The 23,413-nt window shown below is 34.5% G+C and overlaps 1 protein-coding gene across 2 annotated transcripts in view; it reads right to left on the reverse strand.

Annotated features, from left to right (window-relative positions):
* The window catches only part of MKLN1 (muskelin 1), a 152,211-nt gene that overhangs the window by 90,457 nt on the left and 38,341 nt on the right, over positions 1-23,413 (reverse strand). For both annotated transcript variants that reach the window (XM_087821013.1, XM_016217680.2), the window contains exons 3-6: positions 16,097-16,239; positions 15,015-15,103; positions 5,051-5,160; positions 2,262-2,454 (exon numbers count right to left, since the gene is read on the reverse strand). In XM_087821013.1, coding sequence (XP_087677139.1) covers positions 2,262-2,454; positions 5,051-5,160; positions 15,015-15,103; positions 16,097-16,239 — 535 coding nt within the window. The remainder of the gene's footprint in view (positions 1-2,261; positions 2,455-5,050; positions 5,161-15,014; positions 15,104-16,096; positions 16,240-23,413) is intronic.

The raw sequence follows: 23,413 nt of genomic DNA on the forward strand, positions 1-23,413 counted from the left end.
TCTGAGACCCCTTGCTCCTCATGCGGGACCTCCACAGCAATGATATCCCTCCAGAATAAAGAAATGCCACATATAGGTGTCAGACCAGCCCATTCCATCTCAATGTGGTTTCTTTAATTCTCTATTTGTAGGACTTCAGTTCAGTTAGATTTCAGGTGATTCTGAATGATAATTGTTCTGTGGTTTAGTTGTAATTTTGATGTGGTTGTAGGAGGAGGCAAGTACTGCATTTACCTATGTTGCCATTTTGTTGTGGTAAAATTAAGTTAACTTTAAATTTATAAAGAAGGCAGTACTGGTTCTGTTTTCTTCCATTATAAAAGTCAACCAATATCTGTTAAGTGAGTACCTAATTATACTGGATGATAACAGTGATAAGATTAAAATATAAAAATGCATTGAGAAAGTCTATTATTCTTTATTTCTTTCTATAAAAAGATTCACCAAATTTTATTCTATAAGTTTTATATTAAGGCATTAAGCAGCTCTTACTCACAATGCTCTGACACCAAATGTGCGGGGGTTTTTCTTAGAACAACCATTTCTCTAATTCTCTGACACCAACTGGGTATCCAACAATTTGATTTAATGCTGACACTATATACGTGGAGTTAAGCATCAGATTCTACAAGTTAAACGGCTCAGTCCCACAAAACAATTCCAACTTCAGATGGCAAGTACAAGTCCCAGGCCACTGTACTTGTAATATACAGGCTACAAATCAAGGCTTCCCACAACTCACTTCAAGGTTCAATAACTCAGGGTGATCACAGAACTGAGGAAAGTGCCTTACTTACTATTACTGGTAAATTATAAAGGATACAACTAAGGAATAGTCAAATGGAAGAAAGTCATAGGGCAAGGTACTGGGAGCAGGTGTATGTGTATAGCTTCCATGCCCTCTATAGACATGATATACCACTTCACTCTGATGTGTTCACCAAACTGGAAGCTCTTTGAACCTCATTGTTTAGGGCCTTTTTTTTTTGAGGTTCCATTGGCCATTGGTGACTGAACTCAATCTCTGACCCCCCTCCCCTCCTCAGAGGTAGTGAGGGAGGTGCTACTCAAATATCCAGTCTTCTAATCACATTTTGGCCTTTCTGGAGATCTGTAGCTATCTAGGAACCAGTCATCTCAACATACAAGACACTTTTATCCTTCCACAGATACCAAGGGTTTCAGGAACTATGTGCCAGGAACTGGACAAAAAACAAGTATAATATTTTTTATTATACCAGAAGTACCTATTCTGTTCTTTGTCACCATGGAAGTCACTGTGGAAAGTTTTTTAAAGGATGCCATTGAATAAAGCAGCAATTTTCAACCGGTGTGCCACAAGAATTTGTAAAACATGCAATACCTGACTATTTAGTCAAGGGCACTAACCTCTTTTCCCTTAGATTGTCAAATAAAAAAAATGACAACTGTCAACACAACAATAGACATCCAGTGTGAATGAATCAAAATTATATGTTTTTGTCAGATCAGCAAAAATATATTTTTTGATGTGCTGCAGAATTTTAGTAATTAGTTTATGCGTATCATGAGATGAAAAAGGTTGAAAATCACTGCTATAAAGCAACAACAGAGATCCTTTTTAAAAATAACAAAACACCTCAGACCTTAAAATATTCAAATGGTGTCAGCCTCCAAAATAGTTACCCTTTGAGATTATATTATATTTTAACATCCACATTTCTTTCAAAACCAGATAGATTATAAACCACCCAAGAATATCAGCAATTATGTAGCATTCACACCACACAGAAGTAGTTTCCAATATAAATGTCCTCATTCATTATAACTGCTTACTACTAACATTTTTTGGCTTATCCAACCAACTCCTTCCTCAAATCACTATTAAAAATGCTACTTTGCTATCAACAAAAATATGTAAATGAACAGGTTACTAATACTGAAGATAACATTAAAAGGCTTTTTCTAACATGGTTTAGTGCTAGTCAATGTTAGCATTCATTTATAAGTGCATGGTTTCCTAAGATGACAACTTAAATTTAGCTATGTGAGTTCAATGTGTTTCTTTTTCGTTTTTCAAGTCTCATTACATTGTGGACCTATCTTAATAAAAGAGGTCTCTAACCAAAGACCAACCAACCTTTATAGAATAAAAAAGGAACAAACAGAAAAAATGGAAATTAATAACTCACATAAGCCTACATTCTTTAAAAAAAAAAAAGTTTCTTGTATATACTTGAAATCACCCTAATAATCAACTAAGTTTAATGTTTATAACATACCATTTACAGCTTTTTCAATAAGCTCTTCACAAGCATCAAAATCACCCTTCAACACCAATTTATCATGCAGATCTGTTAACATAGGATGTTCCAGGGCAATCTTGGTTTTCTTTTGCAGTGATTCAAACGCTTCTGTATAGTTGTGTTGTCTGAAGTGTTTTAGGCAAAGGCGAATGGCTTCCTGTTCACGGTACTACTGGAACACAAGAGAAAGTATGAAAAGAAGAGATCTGCTTAGTTATTACTATAGGAAATAATAAGTGACAACTAACCTAAAGTGAGAATTTATTATGTGCTAACCCTATTCACTATTATCATTATTATTTCCACTTTTAAATGGCAAAACTGACCCTTAGTCAATTGTAATAACCTGTCAAAGGTCACAAAGTATGTAACTCAAAGATATGAATGAGATAAAGATATACAAATATAGATATATAGATTTCATGAAGATGAAAGATATAAAAAGTTGAAACCAGATCTAATTCTGAAGCCTAAACTTTCAAGAAAAGCAGAAAAACTGTTTATGAAAGCCCACTTAAGATTGCAAAAATTATAACTTCCATAACTTTTACTAATCAGGTTACAATGTTGGTACTGAAAGCACAGAAACCACTAAATAATATACATAAGTTATGTTATGCTTTTTATTCCTGGTTCTTAGTATTATCACTTGAATGACAAATATTATAAAATATTTATGTATTTTAAATTCACAAACAGGTTTTATGACTCAAAAGCATGAGAGAGAGAATATTTAAATTTTACAACTTTTCCTAACCCTGGCCTACTTTTATCTATTTAACAGCAATAAGTAAAAATCTCAATGAACTAGAATCTAAAAACAGAAATGTTTAATTTACTAAATCTTTCCTGTAAGGGGACGAATGTCAAAAACATAACCTCATATAAAGACTTTTTAAAAATAAACAGTAAGTTTGAGAATATGTTTTGAGATTTCCAAATTTTCTAAATAAAAATGAACAAAACTAATGACACGATGCAATGCATGATAATCAAACAAAAATATGGTTTACTTATAAGCAATATCCTTTAATAAGGCAAGAAAATAAGATGCTACCTTTTAGGAAGCTTCATGAGAAAAAAAATCAGTTGCCTGACTTTTTATTAAAATTAATAAAAGGTTATCGAAAACACTTTTCCTTAAGCACTGTAGTTAACCAAGATTCTCCCTCATCAAATAATAAAAGAATGATTCTATATCCAAACTAATTTTACATTATTAGTTTCTCACCCTTGGTCTGTAAATAAAGATTTATCATAACGATCTAGAACCATATTAAACAGTAATACCTTAGGACTTTAGGAGTCAGAATGACATCTCCATTTTAAATTTTCTATCAGGTGGTATACAGATACATAGTAGAAGAGGCTTTATGAAATAATAGAATTTTAATGTTTCAAAAAAGGTTTGAATCTCAAAGAGGGTGAAGATATTTCAATTTCTAGAGGTTCAGAGTAAATACAGAGAACTTGAAAAGTGAATGTGGATGAACAATTTTAAGTTCTCAGATATAATCTTTCCACAGTGTTGGGAAAGGCAAAATTTACAACTTCAAGAGATTCATGTGAGTATATTAACGAAAACACACACTGATTTCACAGGCTAACAGAAAATTTTATTCAACTACCAGAAGAACTAAATTATTTTTATTTAAAGAAGCACCTTTAAAAGCCTTAAAAGTATATACTATTATGTAAATTACACTGCAAAGGTTTTTTTTTATGTTTAAAAATATTGCCTTTACCTTGAAAGAACTTACAATATTACATGAGATCCAAAAACATACAAAAAATACAGAAAATACTAAGTTAGTCTATTTTAAGTGGAATATAATCAAATGCCAAAAATAAATTAGTCAAAAGTTTTTCAATTAAACTGACCAAAAAAGAGTTGAAATTCCATACAAAAAAATCTATACTGTTCCCCAATCTCCTATGAGTAAATCAGTTTACTTATAAATAAAAATATCAGGCATTAGTGATTAGATTAAAGCCTTATCACCTAATTGACAAGAAAGAGTCCCCCCCCCAAAGTTAGCCAAGAGTCAAATAAATATACATTAAAAACAAAAATGAAGCATGAAAGACATTTTTTTTAAAACCAGGAGGCCTATTTCTCAATAATTTAAACTCACGTTTCTCAGGCTGGATCTATTATATGAAATGACCTAAGAATAAAATTGTTAAATATAATTTTTATCCTTCCTGTAAGCACAAGATCATAAGATTTATAGAAACTTTGTTTCAACTTCTTTAAAAGGAAAAGGAAAAAATCCTATTTTATTTAACACAAACACAATGAAGGAATATGTTATGAAAGCAATTTAGAACCAAAACTACCCCCCCTAAAAACCGTGTTTAAATATTTCAATCAATATAGGTTAAAAACAAAATTCAGGGTCAGATGGGTACAATAATATAATGGCAGACTCTGGAGCCAGACTGTCTGACCCTATATACTGGCTTGAACACTTTATAACTGTGTGACCTTAGGGAAAATACTTAACCTCTCAGTGCTCCATTTCATCTGTAAAATATAGATAATAACTATACATATCTCATAGAGTGGTAATGATTTAATAAGTAATGAAGTTTGCTTAGAAGCTAGCAGAATATAAATGCTTAATAAAGTTAGTTGATTAATCATAATAATTACCACTATTCTCAATATTTTAAATTAGTTTCAATGAAGACAAGAGACTGACATAATTTTCTCTTTACAGGCATTAGAAAAATAATATCAGGATTTTTAAATACAGTCCTACCTTGCTATACCAGTTGAGACAAGGTTGTACTACGTCAGGATCATCAATGCCACTAAGTTCAACATACCAGATGCTAAAGTTAAAGCTGGGTCCCCAGGATAAGAGTGGAACTTTGAGAAGAAGACAAAAAAGAAAAAAATTAGAACAGTGCAAATAAAACTTTAGCAAAGTAAAATCACTATTCAAGCCTATCAGGATTCATTCAAAAATTTTTCTGAACGCTTTCTATATCCCTAGTACTGTACTATTAAGTACTGGGGCTATAAGAGCAAAAAGAAACATGATCACCATCATGAGGTTTCGTTAATTATAAAAATATAGTAAGATAAAGTCAAAGTGGTCATTTACATATCCTCCCAAAAACAGAGCCAGGGCTAGATGATTTAGCAGGCAAATTCTACCATACCCACAAGAAACAAATAATTATGATGTAATTTAAACTATATCAGAAAGAGAGTGAAAATTCAATTACTTATCAAAGTGGCGTAATCCTGAAAACAAAACCAGAAGAAGTAAAATTTAAGGCCAATCTCAACTATAAATATATATTAAAAATTTGTTTTTAAAGTTGCAAAAACTACCACCAGGTTTTCATTGGAACAAAATAAGAGTTCATTCCAGGAATAAAAGGATGGTTAAATAACAGGAGCTATATTAATGTAATTCACAATGTTAACAAAGTAAAAAAACCCACAAATTTGATTACCTCAAATGGTGCCGCGAGTAAACTAATAAAATTTATTTCTAGTCACTAAAAAAAAAAAAAAAAAAACCCTCTTAAATAGAAGGCAAAAGAAAACTTCCTTACCTAGATTATTTTTTAAGTACCAAAAGCCTCAAAAATTAAACCTAATGGAGGAATATTAAGTATTGCCATTCATGTCAGAAACAAGACAAAGAGGCTCAATATCTCTACTATTCAATACTATATAGGAGATCTTAGCCACAGCAATAAGGAAAAAATGCAAATTAAGAAAAAATACATCATTTGAGGATGATATAGCTATGTACCTAAAAAAATTCGTAAGTTTGTATGCAAAGTGAATGTGAAAATCAACTTTCCCTACACCTATAATAACCCACTAGAATATATAATGAAAAAAGTCCCCTTTATAACAGCAAAGAAAGCTTAAAATATCTCAGAATAAACTTTAAAATATGTTAGATCTATTTAAGAAAACATAAAATTTTACTTAAGAACTGAATAAATAAAAAAAACATACTATATTCCAAGATGGGAAAATGCAATGTTGTAAACCATATCAATTCCTGTCAAATTAGTTATAAATTTAATGAAATTGCAATCAAAATCCCAATGGTACCTATCCACTTTTTTCTTGACATGTAAATGAACAAGCTAATCTGAAAGTAAGACAAGAATACCCTAATAAAAATAATAAGAAAACAAACACACTAAAATAATACAGTAATGATAAAAGTTTGATATTAGTGAAGGAAAGGAAGGCAAATCATTGGAGAAGAGTGTACCTAAAAATCTCTTAAGGATTTAGAGGAATTTAACATAGGACAGAGGTGGGGAACATCGGGCCGGAGTGCTGTACAAGGCCCACAAAATCATTTGGTCTGGCCCTGCAAAGGCAACTACAGGTGAGACTTGAAATTCAATAAATCTAGGAGCTTTTTTCATAACTAATTTTTAAGTTAGCAATTTTGTATGACCTGAAAATGTTATAAATATCCAAATGACCCTTGACAGAAAAAAGGTTCCTCACCCTTGACATAGGATAATCAGTAATGACAGAATAGAGTAGAGGTTTTTAACATGTGATCCTCGAAATCTCAATACTTTCAGGAGAACCCTGTAGTCAGAACTATTTTTCATACGACTAGGCCTTTATCAGCCGTGTGTGTGTGTGTGCGCGTGTGTACGTGTACTGACATTTGCACTCATGGTACAATGATGATGAGTAAGAGTGCTGGCACCTTGGTAGTGCCATGGAAAGGAATAGCATGAAAGTGTACTAGAATTCCTTAATATGATACACATTGCACTGTATTCTTTACCATCAAACACTCGCAGCTAAAAAAGAAAATTCATTTAAGAATGTCCCTGATGATGCAGTAAAACGTAAATTTAATAAATTCCTATCATTAAGTACACATATTTTTAATAGTTTGTGTGACACAATGGGTAGTACATATAAAGCACTTTGCTATGTACCAAAGTATGAAGGTTACTGCAAGGACACAGACCTATACAGTGGTTAGAGTTGTGAGCTAAAATAGCCATTTGTACTGCTGTTCCCTGACCCCCAGGGTACTACTTTTCCTTAAAAGGCCATCTATGATTTACTTAGATTTCAGTATATGCCAGATATTTACCTGTCATTTCAAATAAAACAACTGACAGTATTTGTTTCCAAGGATAAAAGTCAAGCTCTCAAGGGAAAATTAGAATTTTGGAAAATTGGTATCCACCACTTCTAATACTTAAGACTTTTCTGATAAGATTGGTGATGATGTTAATGAGTTTGATTAAAAAAAATTGTACAATGAAATGTTTTAACATTTAAAAGATCTGCATAACTCAATGAATCATATTTTCTAAATGACCAATGAATGATGTTATAAAACCATACATGGATAAAAGATTAATTCAAAGTGCAAGACAGGCCAAACAATTTTAACCTGACATTGATACGGTTCAGAGTAAATAATGAGACTACCTTTAAGAAACTAACACTTGTCAAATTTAATTATCAAAACAGAATGTCCACTATATCAACACTGAGGGTAGTAATTTCTAAGTCCACTACTCTTTTTCAGCAATATCAGGACTCAATGAGCTAAGATGTATTAGTCAGAAGCTTTTCCATATTGTCATCTAAAGGACACTGTGCTAGTGAAGACATACACAGTCAATGGCAACCAGTCATTAGGATATATGAGGAACTCCTGGGATGTTTAATGTGGCTTTCAGTTTATATATGCAAACGAAATAATTTCAAAAAGTTCTATACCAATGAATACTAAATTATTGTTTTGTATTCATTTCTTTATGTAGCAGTACCACTTAAAAAGTTTATCTACTACATCACAGTAATAAGTAGTTTAACAGAGAGAATAAAATAGAATTCTAAACCCAAGGCCCCCAAGATGATAGTCTGTAAATATAACCAGACATCTAATATTAGAGATCTGTGTCAATATTAAAATTTTTTTAAAAATAATAAAAATATTAGAGATCTGAAATCTATTTTCAAGTTCCAGGTCCAAGGTCAACAAAATCATGATGAAAAAAATCTTCCTATTATATCTATTCAAGTCTGAGCAAAATGTTCACTTATTAAAATCTTTCAAGCAATTGTCTGTTTTTAAAAATATGTCTGTATTGATTTTAGAGAGAGGAAGGGAGAGGGAAACACTGATATGAGAAACATCCATCCACTGCCTCCTGCACGTCCCATACTGGGGATCGAGCCCACAACCTGGGCATATGCCCTAACTAGTAATCAAACTGGTGACCTTTTGATGCACAGGATGACACTCAACCAAGCCACACTGGCCAGGGCTCAAGCAATTATGTTTTAGTAAGATTTCTTCTATATACTTAATGGCCCAACAGAAGTATTTCTAGAATAAAATTAGTTCTAATTCTTTTTATTTTAATGTTTGTTTTTTTTAATTGATTTTTTAGAGAGAAAGGAAGGGCGAGGGAGAAAGAGAAAGAGAAACACGTGTGAGAGACAAACACTGATCGGCTGCCTCCTGAAACGTGGACATGTGTCCTAACTGGGAATCGAACCCATGACCTTTTGGTGCACGGGACGACGTTCAACCAACTGAGCCACACCGGCCAGGGCAGTTCTAATTCTTAACACCTTTCAAAGAACATTATTGGGATGGAGGTGAATTAGGAAGACATATCAGAAGAATATCAAATATTATAGATGAATGAAGAATACACAGTTGAGCCCTGAGGGCTGGTGTAGTTCAGTTGGTTGGAGCATCATCCCGTACACCAAAGAGTCAAGGGTTCAGTTCCCAGTCAAGGCACATACCTAGGTTGCAGGTTCGATCTCTGGTCAGGGTGCGTACAGGAGGCACCCAACTAATGTTTCTCTCTCACATCAATGTTTTTCTCTTGCTCCTTCTCCCTTCCTCTCTCTCTGAAATCAACAAAAAAACAAACAAACAAAAACACAAAAAACATATCCTTGGGTGAGGATTAAAAAAAAGTAAAAAACCCCACAAAAACAGTTGACCCTTAATGTGGAAGCTGGGAACTCCACACACAGTTGAAAATCCACATATAATTTTTGACTTGCCAAAAACTCAGTCACCCCTTAGTATCCACTAGGGGAATGGTTCCAGGACCCCCTGCTAATACCCAAATCAGCAGATACTCAAGTCCTGTATGTAAAATGGCGTAGAATAATGTATAAGCCTGCCTTCTGCATCTGTGGATTCCCAACAATGGATCAAAAATATGGTTTTTGATATGAAGTTGGTTGAGTCTGCAGATGTGAAACATAGGATATGAAGGGCCAACTCTATACAGTATACTTAAAAAGTTTTGCATATAAGTGGACCCACACAATTCAAACTCGTGTTGTTCAAGGGTCAACTGCAGTTAATGATTAAGATCAAAGGGACATATATAGGATGAACAGAACGAATAATATCCATTTCAAATTTTACCAATAACTTTTGGTGGTATTAAGAACACTAATAATGCATATTAAACATACTATGTATTATATGTCAGAAATTTGAATTGAAGCTCCAAGCACACAAGATTATACATTCCCAAGGCTAAGAGTTTATATCCTAGGATCCAACCATCAGTTTCCCCATGAGACAATCAGATACAGATATGATCAGAATCAGTGTTTCTCATTCTTTTTCATAATGGCATGCAGAGAAAATGATAATATTTTTATGGCACACAAGGGTACTAGGCTGCAGGCTCCAGTTACTCCAGGAATGGGGGCAGGGGTCAACATCTCAACACTATGAAACACATCTGTGGCACATTCAATGTGCTTTGGCAATATCGCTTGGGAAACTCTTGTCTAGATGGCTAAAACAGTTATTACAAGATGCTGGTAAGTTTAAGATCAGATTCTGGTAGACCCTAAAAATTCAAGATTAACCATTTTGAAAGAGTGAATCTATTCTACTATAGAGTCGATGGGATAAGCACACAAAGCAGCACAGTAACTAACACATAGTAAGTCCTCAATAAAAGTTAGCTACTACTACTATTATCTGCTATTATTACTATATTAGTTTCCTTTTTAATAGTACACTTTAAAAAAATATTTTTATTGATTTCAGAGAGAGGAAGGGAGAGGGAGAGAGAGAGAGAAACATCAATGATGAAAGTCATTGATCAGCTGCCTCCTGCATGCCCCTACTGGGGATCAAGCCCGAAACCCAGGCATGGAATCGAACCTCAATCTGGATCCTAGGTCAATGCTCAACCACTGAGCCATGCCCAGCTAGGTGATAGTACACTTTTAAAATGTTACCTTTCCACACGTTCGCATGAAGGGCCACCATTAGGTTACCTCCTCATCCTTACACTTAGTACCCATCCTAGACTTCTAAATACTTCCAACAGTCCAGAATGCAGGCCAAACCAGCCAAAGTTGAAGCTTCTCCCTAAAGCAACCACAACCATTCAGGCCACAAAAATCCCCCAAATCCATAGAAATCCAAGTAATCCCATCTACCAAAAACTGGGACTCCCTCAGAATCTTTTCAAGAGTTCTACCAAGTACCTTCTTTGCCCCCATCTCACCTTGCTAATTTCCCCACACCACCGTCATCTTGGCTGTGACTCAGGTGTAAACTTCTAGTCATCTAAGCCAATATCCTCATCCCATTCCACTTTATGTTTTCCCTCATCTCCCACTCAAGAGGTTTTCCCTTCCAAATTTTTAACTTGCTCTCTCAAATCTGGTGTCCCAATAAATAACTCTCCTTCTTTACTAAATTCTCCTTTTAGTTACCTGCCTTACTGAAACCAAGCTTCTTCCTAAGGTCAAATCTCAACTTCCACAGTAAGTCCTGCATGAGCTCTTTGCCTTTTTTGTGCTATGAATCCCCCTGTGGCTGTTTGGTGAGCTCTGTGACCCAAACCCCCTCAGATTTAAATGCATAAAGGAAAATACAGAGTAAATAAATTGTATTGAAACACAGTTATAAAAACAATAAAGAAACGAAATTATAATACAGAAATAAATATGCTTACCCTGGCCAGGTGGCTCAGGTGGTTGGAGCATTTGTCCTGTTCACCAAAAGGTGGCGGGTTCAATTCCCAGTCAGGGCACATGTCCAGTTTCAGGTTAGATCCTGGTCAGGCCATGTTTGGGGGGTGGGAGGTGTGTGTGTGTGTGTGTGCGCAACCAACCAGCGTTTGCTTCTCTCTCTCTCCTCCCCTTCCCCACTCTAAAACAATATTGTTTTAAGTATATGCTTTTTTTACTAACACATCAGATAAGATCTATAGGTAAGCTAATAATTATAATTTCAAAGTTATTATATTTGCCACACTATAAAGTGATGGGAAAAATTTGTAACTTCTATCTATGACAAGTCACAAGCATTGCTAATATTACTATGAATTACTGCCTATATTCATAATTGGAAAAAATGCTAAATACATTAGAGGTTAGAGAAGATAAGGATGCAACTTTTCTTCCATCAAGTTCATGAAGTCATTAATTCCTCTTATCTCCTGTACAATAAACTCAAAAATATATATATAATGTCTCTAATGAGGCAAGCAGTTTGCTTGGTGCTTTTGAAATTTGAGGAAACAGAAAATAGGGTCACTATCCCCAAAGATTTCATAATCTACCTGACGAAACAAAACTTACATATGTCACATAGTAAGAAAATTCATGCTTTGGATGTGGACTTAAGTTTGTATCCCAACTGTACGCTTTACTACCTGTATGGTGTTGGTCCAGCCATTCAACCTCTAAACTTCAGGTTTCTCATTGATAAAGTGAGTGTAATAATGTCTATTTCACACAGTTAGGTGCATGCTTCATAAACAATACTTACTATTATTACTTTAAAACAATACAAGCACACATGTACACATATACCAAATGCTATGTCTTTGATCCATCACTAATATCCTCAATCAAAAAAGGAAAAATTTTATCTACCCGTAAAATGTTCAAATGAGATACCACATGTGAAAGCACGTATGTACTATCAAAAACCATAAAACATAAGAAGCTCTAAATAATAATTGCTGAAATTACATGATTCAAATTATAACTATGCATATTCTTTTTCTATAGTACCCAAAATACTACATTTAAGAAGTCATGTCTGTCCTTGGCTGGTACGGCTCAGTATTCCCAGTCAAGGGCATGTACCGGAGTTGTAGGGTCACTCCCTGTCCCCAGGTTGGGGTGTATGCTGGAGGCAACCAGTTGATGTGTCTCTCTCAGAAGAAGTGGAAAAAATATCCTCAGGTGAGGATTAACCAAAAAAAAAAAAAAAAAAGTCATGTACACAAGAACTATATGAATATAAGTATAAAAATATACAAAAAGAAACACCCAAAATGAAATCATCTTTCACAAATATCAGCTTAAATTACTTTTAAAAACTTACTTAAATTTGGTTTAAGCAAAATTTAAAAAGCTATATTCATTACCAACTCTGGAGATTATATGCCACTGAGTTAGTCTTACTGTGAATAACTAACTGAAGGCTAACAACATTCAAAAATTGTATTGTTTAAGGATAAACTTTAAAAAAATAAAGCAAGATCTTTCAAACATATTACTGTAAAACACAAACGTAAAGTATTCAAACACATTTTTCTTTTAAGGAGAAATCTAACAATTTATACTCACTAGGTAAAACAAGAATCTGTGCTAAATCACCACCAAAAGAGAGCTATCCATCACTCAAGCGCTTTATTGACATGATTTTTAAAGAAACATAACAATAAACTAGCATACAGGCTTTTAATTTCATATTTTCTTTATATTATTTTTTTAAAAACTTATCAAGAGAATGTTGGGAAAAGGTTGGAAAGCAAAGTTACTGTAGACTACCATTAGTATCTTTTAACAGAAAAGTGAGAAATACGAAGTTATCTAAATATTAATATCCTAAGTATCAAGTGAGTTACTATGTGTCTACAATTATTTGGAAAGCTCCAATTAACATTTTGCCTGAATGCTAACCCACCAAGGTAAAGTGAAAAACATCATTATGTCCTATAATTAAAAGGCTGATAGAAAGAGCTAGAAAAAGGTCCAAATTCTTGTCTTTAGGCAGATAAATGTCTAACTGGTCCATACAAAACCTCGGATGTCTTCTTATAAAATTTTAAAAAAAGAAACTATGCAACTACGTGAAACAGACTTTTGTTGATACTTCTTCTAATGAATAATACTACTAGAGGATTAAGAACTATAGAAGCATTAGTGGTAGATATTTTCCTCCAAAGAAAACTAATGACCATAGGAAAGGTACAAAAAGCACCAAGAAAATAACTTTAAAAAAAAAAAACAACTTCATTTTGCATGAGTAAGCAAAACAGAAGCTGAATAAGTACTTTAAAACTATAAAATCTAAATGTATTATATGAAAATATAAGATATTTTCACTGCGTGTACATCTGAAATATAAGATTATAGAACTGTTAAATCTATGCAAGAGTCTATAAGAATTATAACAACAGAAACCATAGTTACAAAAAAAACCCCGCAATACACTGGACAGCCCAACTATTTTAAAAATAGTTTTCCCTCTATAAGTAATCTTTATTAAGACTTTATTCTTTTTGCCCAATAGAACTGACTGAATGAAATCAACAGGACAACTCTTGATAGAGCTGCAAACAATGAGTAGGAAGTATACTGCTTGTTCCAAAAGAGGAAATTTTCTCCTAATCAAAACATGGGATTCTGACTTTTGTTATTATTCTTTGAAGGATCTGATTCACTTTAATCCCAATTTTATCATATTTCCATAGTATGCAGTATAGATGGAAATTAAGATTCAAGTCCTTAACTTTTCTACCTTCTAAATAAATCTTAAAGAAAAACAAAATAACCCTAAAAATATTAATTTTGAGGAGGCATTATAAATACTTTCTCAAGCTAAAACACTTGGTAAATAATTACATGCCTTAGGCAGTACTTTTCAAACATCACTTTGCAACTTATTACTTAGAGTCATGAAAATAGTTTTATGTGTTTCAGCAACATTTCACTAAGACAATGAAATACAAAAGAACAAAATAGAGAAGATAATAAACTGCCATAAGAAATTCATCAGTATTTGGTTTTATATGTTATAGCTTTTAGAACTGACAAACTTTCAATAAAACAATCAAGGCAATCAAATCACTGTTATCTCATCAAATCTTCTAATAAACTTCCAAATGAGAAAATATTTGGAAACGGTTCTACTTGAAATAACTGTCAGTTATAGATTTAAAAAGTAGGGGTCAAGAAACTTTTTCTACAAACGCTGAAATAGTAAACATTTGGGGTTTTGTGGGGGCTATGTTGTCTCTTGCAACTACTGAACTTTACCTTTGTAGTGCAAAAGCAGACATAGACATTATGTGAACAACCAGTGTGGCAGTGTTCCCATAAAGTTTTTTGTTTGTTTTTTTAAATATATCTTTATTGATTTCAGAGAGGGGAAAGGAGAGGGAGAGAGGGAGAGAGAGAGAGAGAGAGAAACATCAATGATGAGATTCCTCATTGATCGGCTGCCTCCTGCACGTCCTTGACTGGGGACTGAGCCCGCAACCCGGGCATGTGCCCTGACCAGGAATCTAACCGCGATCTCCTGGATCCTAGGTCGATGCTCAGCTTCTGAGCCACGCCCGGCTGGGCTCCCATAAAGTTTTAATTAAAAAACCGGGGTCCTGCAGGATTCCTCTTGGCTGTAGTTTGCTGACTGATGGTATAATGAATTTATTTCTATTTCAGAATGCTAAAAACCTTACCTATTTTAATGAATCGACAAGGAAACATCTGTTCATCAATTTTATGCTTCAAGGTGAATGTTTCTTTATTATAATCATTCTTTAAGCCACTGTGAAAAAAAATAAGATTATCAAATCTGATTTCATAATTTAGTAACTGCACAAAAACCCAGATTAATACCATTCTCAGATTTTAAGGTTAAACCAATGGTAAAAATATATGACCAAAGAAATAGATGAACATGAGAATATAGGTTAAAACTTGTACATTCACATCAACTGCATTATTACTGCATTCCTCTTAATTATATGAGGGGTAATGAAAAATGTTCAATATTAAATGAAAATGTGTGATGACCTATTGTCTTTAATGTATAACTGAATATAATATTCAAGCAGTAAGAAGAAAATTTAAAAAACAATTTACTCTCATATCTTACAACTTAAACAGGGACAAATATTAAAATGTCAAAGAATTAAGTTATTTAGTTTTGATTGAGGTACCAATGTTCCTTTTATAGCTCAACAAATTTTCAAAGACAGCCTTACTCTATTGGTTTAATAGCACCCACAGCCATGTGAACCCCACACACAATGGACTGATGGACTAAAATTAGCCTGGTGCTGTGCGAGACTCAGCTCCACCATGGAACGGAAACTTTGAACAGTGGCTTTGCTTCTAGCTCTGCTAAAGCTCCAACTACAACTTTTCCAGGACTAGTTTAAGGGAAATGGGACTTTGGAAACTGAGGGATATAATTTCATGCAAATAAACCTTTCTACCATATCTCATTCTCCCATACTAGTTTTGGAAAACACTTTTTCTCAAGATATTGTAAGAACCCCACTCCCACTAGCATCGGAGAAATCCTACCTGCATAATTCTTCAATAGCATTAACTAGTATCTGGTGGTTTAAAAAAAAAAAAAAAAAGCTAACTCAAGCCACAGTATTAAAATAAGTCACTAGAAATAGAATAGTGGAAATATTCTTTTCTTCCTTGAAAGAAAAATCAAGCCATGCAGGTTTCACTACAAAGAGACTAAACTTAGACTGCACCTTGTTTAGAAGACAACTCTTTCCGCCCTATAATCATAACTCACCTGGACAACAGCTCTGTCATATTTTCTTCATTCATTCCACCAAAGACTTTAAATTTCTTCAAATTACAGACATGCGTTTTCTCATATTTTCCAAATGTGATATTCTGGACTATAGCGGGCCTTTCAAGCTTCAGAACCAAGTACTAAAAAAGGAATGACCAAATTATATCCTCCTCTACTTAAAACAGAGAGACAACTTAAAAGTTAAAATTCTGGACAGATAACAGAACCACACATAAGGTGTATTCTGTCCAACCTGTGCTGGTAGGCTTTTTTTAATGCTAGAGAATAGCATGCAACAGTCTTAGACAGGCTACCATAATGCTACCACTTTTTCCCAGGAAAACACATCACCATGAACACTGGTGATGAAGGAGGGAAAAGGGCCAGTGGGACGACTCGTAGTCAAGGCATGCGGTTCAACAGAAGGTGCAACAGGCTATGAACCACCAAACGAAATATTAGAAGGCAAAGGTAACAATCACATTCGCATCAACTGTAAGAGCAAATTCACTGTTCAAAATCAATGATAAAATTTTAAACCGAGAAACACACAGGAGATTTACTAATCACTCCTGCCAATTTTATAAATTAAAAAACCCAGACTCACTATAAATATGTCTAATATAGCTCAAGCTTTCCTATTATACACAGGATAAAGTGGGATCATTTCATCAATTAGGATACACACTTTACATTATAAAGAATGTTTTCAATTATAAAAATTAAAAAGGAAACTACCACTGATTGAATACATGGGGAAAAAGCTATTCAGAAAAATGATTCAGAAATTTGTTCGAGTAATGCTTCATATTAATGGGTAATACAGGTGATAAAGTTGATCAGAATGAAGTTGGTGGTCCTACTTCATTCCATACAGAAAAACATGCTGGCAAGGATATGGAGAAAGGGGAACCTTGGTACACTGCTGGTGGGAATGCAGACTGGTGCAGCCACTATGGAACACAGTATGGAGGTTCCTCAAAAAATTAAAAATGGAGCTGCCTTTTGACCCAGTGATCCCACTTCTAGGAATATATCCTAAGAATCCTGAAACACTAATGAGAAAGAATACATGCACCCCTATGTTCACAGCAGTGCAATTTACAATAGCTAAGATCTGGAAACAGCCCAAGCGCCCATCAGTAGATGAGTGGATAAAAAAGCTGTGGGACATTTACACCATGGAGTACTATGCAGCTGTAAAGAAGGATCTCATATCCTTTGGGACAGTATGGATGGACCTGGAAATTGTTATGCTAAGTGAAATAAACCAGTCAGAGAAAGACAAACATCACATGATCTCACTCATATATGTAATCTAAAGAACAATAATAAACTGATGAACAAAATATATCCAGAGAAACAGAAGCATGGAACAGACTGATGAATCTCAGAGGGAAGGTGGGGGTGGGGGAGTGAGTGGGGAGAGATTAACCCAAGAATTTGTATGCATATATACATAACCCATGGACACAGAAAATAGTGTGTGAAGGCCTGGGGTGGGGAGTGGGTGTGGGGTAGAAGGGGTCAATGGGGGAAAAAGGAGACATCTGTAATACTTTCAACAATAAAGATAAATTTTTAAAAAAATCAAATTAATCCAAAATGGATCCTTTAAGATCAAAGACCTAAATGAAAGAGCTAAAACCATAAAACTCTTAGATGAAAATATGAGTAAATCTTTATGACTTGAAATTTGACAATGGATTCTTAGATATGACACCAAAAATACACGCAACAAAATATAAAATAAATTGGACTTCATCAAAATTAAAGTTTTGTGTATCAAAGGACACTATCAACAAATAGAAAAGACAACCTGCAGAATAGAAATATTTGCAAATAATATATCTGATAAGGGTTTATTATCTAGAATATATAAAGAATTCTTACAGCTCAACAAAAAGACAAAAAATGTAATTTAAAAATGGGCAAAGGATCTCAAAATAGCCCTTCCACCAAAGAAAATAAACAAATGGCCAATGTGCAAATGAAAAAATGTTCATTAGTCATCAGGAAAATATAATCAAAACAACAATGCAATAAAACTTCACACCCACTAGGATGGCTATAATAATAATATAAAAAATAAAAAGTATTGGTGAAAATGTAAAGAAACTGGAACTCATACATTGCTGGTGGGAATATAAAATGGTGCAGACAATGTAGAACATAGCTTGGCAGTTCCTCAAAAAGTTAAATATGTATTACTATATGGCCCAAGGATTCTCCTTCTAGGTATATAAAAAGTGAAAAAGGTAACAAAACAAACACTTGTACATGAATGTTCAGAGCAGTGCTATTCACAACTGCCAAAAAATGCAAACCCAAATGCCCATCCACTGTAAGTGGATGAACAAGAGGGAATATTTCAGCCATAAAAAAGAACAGAGTACTGATATGTGCTACAACATGGCTGTACCTCAAAAGCATGCTAAGTGAAACAAGTCAGATGAAAAGGTCATATATTGTATGATTCCGTTTACATAAAATGTTCAGGACAGGTAAATCCATTGAGGTAGAAAGCAGATTAGTGGCTGCCAGAAGCTGAGTTAATGAGAAAAGGAGAGTGTGTAATTGATACTAGATTTCCTTATGGGGTGATGAAAATATTTTGGAACTAGATAGAAGTGATAGTTGTACAACACTGTGAATGTACTAAATGCCACCAATTTGTAACTTTAGAATGATTAATTTTATGTTGTGTGAATTTCACCTCAATAAAATAAAAGAATGAAACTGGTGATGACATGAGAGATGATATAACCAGAGCTAATATTTTGTGAGCAGTAACTCTCTTGTCTGTCACATTCCTCAGATTTTTACACAGATTATCTCATTTTAGTGGGAGGACAAACAGGAGTTTTTAATAACAATAATTATCCTCTTCATCCTCACGACACAGATGAAGAAATTCTGGCTTGAAAAAACTAAATAACTTGACTATAGTTATACAGCTAATAAATGACAGACCTGAGATTACAAATCAGTCAATCTAACTCTGGTTGACGGTTGGCTGACCCGACCTCCGTTCTCAACCCAGTTCTTCCTAGCCACCTTCCGGCCAAGGGTAAATGTATGACAAAATTCTGGTCAATGAGATGTAAGCAGAAGTTTGCTGTGGGATAAGTTTTGCTTTCTGAAACGAATGCTCTCTCTTTGATATCTGAAGTTAGAGCTGTAACAACCACTATGCCACAATAAAAAAAATAGATCAAGAGAATCTCAAAGATAGCCATCTGTAAGCCACTCAACTTTCACCAACAGCTGCCTAACTCTAGTTTTCTTGTGTGTATGTGTGAGTGGGTAGGGGTTGGGGTAGCTATTTGTTTAACCCACTGTAACAGGATTTTCTGTTAAAAGCATTCCTGATCCACTGACTCCGAAGACAAAGCTTTAACCACTACACAGTAACAGCTGTTTAGGTTTATGTACTGTTTATACTCTAAGTAGCTATTAAAACTTGTTTATTATTAAAGTACAGTTGGCACACAATATTACATTAGTTTCAGGTGTACAACACAATGATTTAACATTTATACATCTTACAATGTGATAACCATACTATAGTAACCATCTGTCAGGGTACAAAGTTATCAAATTATTAAAGACTATATTCCCCTACACCCTTTTGGCCATCTCTCCAACCGCCTCCCCTCTGACAATTATCACTTTGTTCTTTGTTTCTATGCATTTATTTTTGTTTTTATTGTTTGTTCATTTGTTTCGATCTTTTTAAAAAATCCCACATATTAGTGAAATAATGCAGTGTTTATCTTTCTCTAGCTGACTTATTTCACTTAGCATAGTAGGTCCACCCATGTTTTCTCAAGTGGCAGGATTTCATTCTTTTTTACTGCTGAGTAATACCCCATTGTATATATCTTCATTCATTCATTCGTCTACAGATGGCCACCTAGTTAGCTCTTCCATATCTTGGCTACTATAAATAATGCTGCAATGAACACAGGGTGCATATATCTTTTCAGGTTAGTGTTTTCACTTTCTTTGGATGAATACCCTGAAGTGGAATTGCTGGGTTCTATGGTAGTTCTATTTTTACTTACTTATTTTAAATATATCTTTATTGATTTCAGAGAGAGGAAGGGAGATGGAGAGAGACAGAAACATCAATGATGACTCATTGATGGGCTGCCTCCTGCATGCTCCTCACTGAGGATCAAGCGAGAAACCCGGGCATGTGCCCAGATGGGGAATCGAACCTCAATCTCATGAATCATAGGTCTATACTCAATCAATGAGCTACGCCGGTGGGGCATATTTTTAATATTTTGAGGAACCTCCACACAGTTTTCCATAGTGGCAGCACCAATTTGCAGTCCCACTAACAGTGAGGAGGGTTCCTTTTTCTCCACATCCTTGTCAACTTATTTGTTGACTTTTTGATAATAGCCATTTTGACCAATGTGAGGTGGTTATCTCATTGTGGTTCTAATTTAAATTTCCCTGATGATTAGTGATGTTGAGCAACTTTTTACGTCTGTTGGCCATTTCTACGTCTTCTTTGGAGAAATGTCTCTTTCTTCTTTGGAGAAATGTCTCTTCATATCCTCTGGCACTTTTTTGACTATTTTTGTTGTTGTTACTGAGTTCCTTATATATTTTGGAAATCAAATGTATCATTTGCAAAAATATTCTCCCATTCAACAGGTTATCACCCTGGCTGTGCAAAGTCTTTTTTTTTTTTTTTTTTTAATCCTCACCAGAGGATATGTTTTTATTGAGAGAGAGGAGCACATCAATATGAGAGAGGAACATCAATCAGTTGCCTCCTGTATGTGCCCCAGCAAGGGATCGAACCTGCAACCTAGGCATGTGCCCTGACCAGGAATCAAACTGGTAACATTTTGGCATAAGGGAAAATGCTCCAATTTAACTGAGCCAGGGTTGCAAAGCTTTTTAATTTGATTAAGTCCCATCTGTTTATTTTTGCCTCCGATGTCAATTAGTTTACTACCTATGTTTTCCTCCAGGAGTTTTATGGTTTCGGGTCTCACATTTAAGTCTTTAATCCATTTTGAGTTTATTTTTGTGTGTAATGTAAGAGAGTGGTCCAGTTTCATTTTTTTGTATGTATCTGTCCAGTTTTCCCATCACCACTTGTTGAAGAGATTGTCATTCCTCTGCTGTGTGTGTGTGTGTGTGTGTGTGTGTGTATTTTTAAAAAGTTTATTGATTTTTTATTTTTTTTTTAGAGAGCGTGGAAGGGAGAGAGAGGGAGAGAAAGGAACATAGATGTCAGAGCACAATATCAATTGGAGCCCACAACCAGAGCATGTGCCCTTGACTGTGAATCAAACCAGTACCCTCCTGGTGCACTGGATGGTGCCCAACTAACTGAGCCACACTAGCCAGGGCATCCATTGTATATTCTTACTTCCTGTCATAGATTAATTGACCACATAACCAAGGGTTTATTTCTGGGCTCTTCACTGTTTTATTGATCTATCTGCCTATTTTTTGCCAATACCATATTGTTTTATTATACCTTTGTAGTGTATTTTTAAATCAGGGAGTGTGTGATACCTCCAACTTTGTTTTTCTTTCTCAAGACTGCCTTGGCTATTCATGGTCTTTGCAATTCCATACAAGTTTCAGTATTATCTGTTCTAATTCTGAGAAGAATGTCATTGATATTTTGATAGGGATTGCACTGAATCTATAGATTGCTAGGTATCCTAGGTATTTTATTCTTTTGATGCAATTGTAAATGGGATTGTTTTCTTAATTCCTCCTGATCCTTCACTATTAGTGAATGGATTTCTGCATATTAATTTTGTATCCTGTTTTACTAACTTCATTTATTATTTCTATTAATTTTTGGTGGGTTCTTTAAGGTTTTCTATATATATTATCATGTCATCTGCTAAGAGTGATAGTTTTACTTCTTCCTTTCCGATCTGGATGCCTTTTAATTCCTTTTCTTGTTTGGGTGCTATGGCTAGGATTTTCAGTACTTTTGTTTAATCCTCACCTGAGGATACATTTATTGATTTTATTTATTTTTATTTATTTTTTAAAAATCCTCTCCTTAGGATATTTTTTCCATTGCTTTTCAGAGAGAGTGGAAGGAAAAGAGAGACACTGACGTGAGAGAGACACATCGACTGGTTGCCTCCCGCATGAGCCCTGACCGGGGACAGGGATCAAGCTTGCACCCAAGGTACGTGCCCTTGGCCAGAATCGAACCCAGGACCCTCACTCAGTCCATGGGTCGACGCTCTGACCACCGAGCAAAACCTGCTAGGGCAATGTTTATTGACTTTAAACATCAATAAAGAGAGAAGAGAGATACTTCAATCGACTGCCTCTCGTATACACCCCAGATGGAGATTGAACCTGCAATCTAGGCATGTGCCCTGACTGGGAATTGAACACACAACCTTTTGGTATATGGGACAATGCTCCAACCAACTGAGCCACTCAGTTGAGAGGAAAAGCTTTAGCTTTTCACCATTGAGTATAATGATATACAGCTTTAGTCATAAGCTCCTTCTATACCCACTTCACTGAGTTTTCATCATAAATTGATGTTGAATTTTGTAAAATGCATTTTCTGTATCTTTTGAGATGCTCACATGACTTTTATCCTTGGTTTTGTTGATGTATCACATTAATTGTTTTGCAGATATCGAGCCATTAAAATATCCTAATTATAGACATTGAATAGGAAAACTGAGATTGATATTCTTTAGTCATTAATCCTTTTTGTCCATATAATATAGGTGTGTGGTAATATGATCTTTTTAGTAATTCAAAGCTTTGTAAGAATATAACTATAAATCACAGAACTGACTATACATGCAGGCAAGAGAGCTTTCACATCTCTGTCCTCTTTTAACTCACACCCCTTCCCATCCGTTTCTCCTTTCTCCTTTTATTCATCCTTTTATGTCTTGGTTTAGATGTCAGTTTTCCCTGACAAATGGTTAGTTAGATACAGTGTTGTAATGAGTAAAAATGGTTCTTTATACAATTTGTTGTACACCATCCATCACCCCAACTACGATATCTCTAAATCCAACAGAAAATATCTGTTTGTATATATATAATTTTATTAACAACCAAAGAGAATTTGTTATTAAAAGGTTATATCAGTAATATGTAAAATCTCTAACCTCAAATAAAACACAATGGTCTGATAGAAATACATCTTAGGCAAAAATTTTAATGTATCACATTACAACTTCATTGATAAATTTCATAACTTTCGTTTTCCCAAATCTTGAGCATCAATACTGAATAGTGTTACTAATATTAAGTGTTGTCCTGCCCTGGCCGATGTGGCTCAAT

The sequence above is a fragment of the Miniopterus natalensis genome, chromosome 10 (genome assembly GCF_054644295.1).
Source record: "Miniopterus natalensis isolate mMinNat1 chromosome 10, mMinNat1.hap1, whole genome shotgun sequence".
NCBI lineage: Eukaryota > Metazoa > Chordata > Mammalia > Chiroptera > Miniopteridae > Miniopterus > Miniopterus natalensis.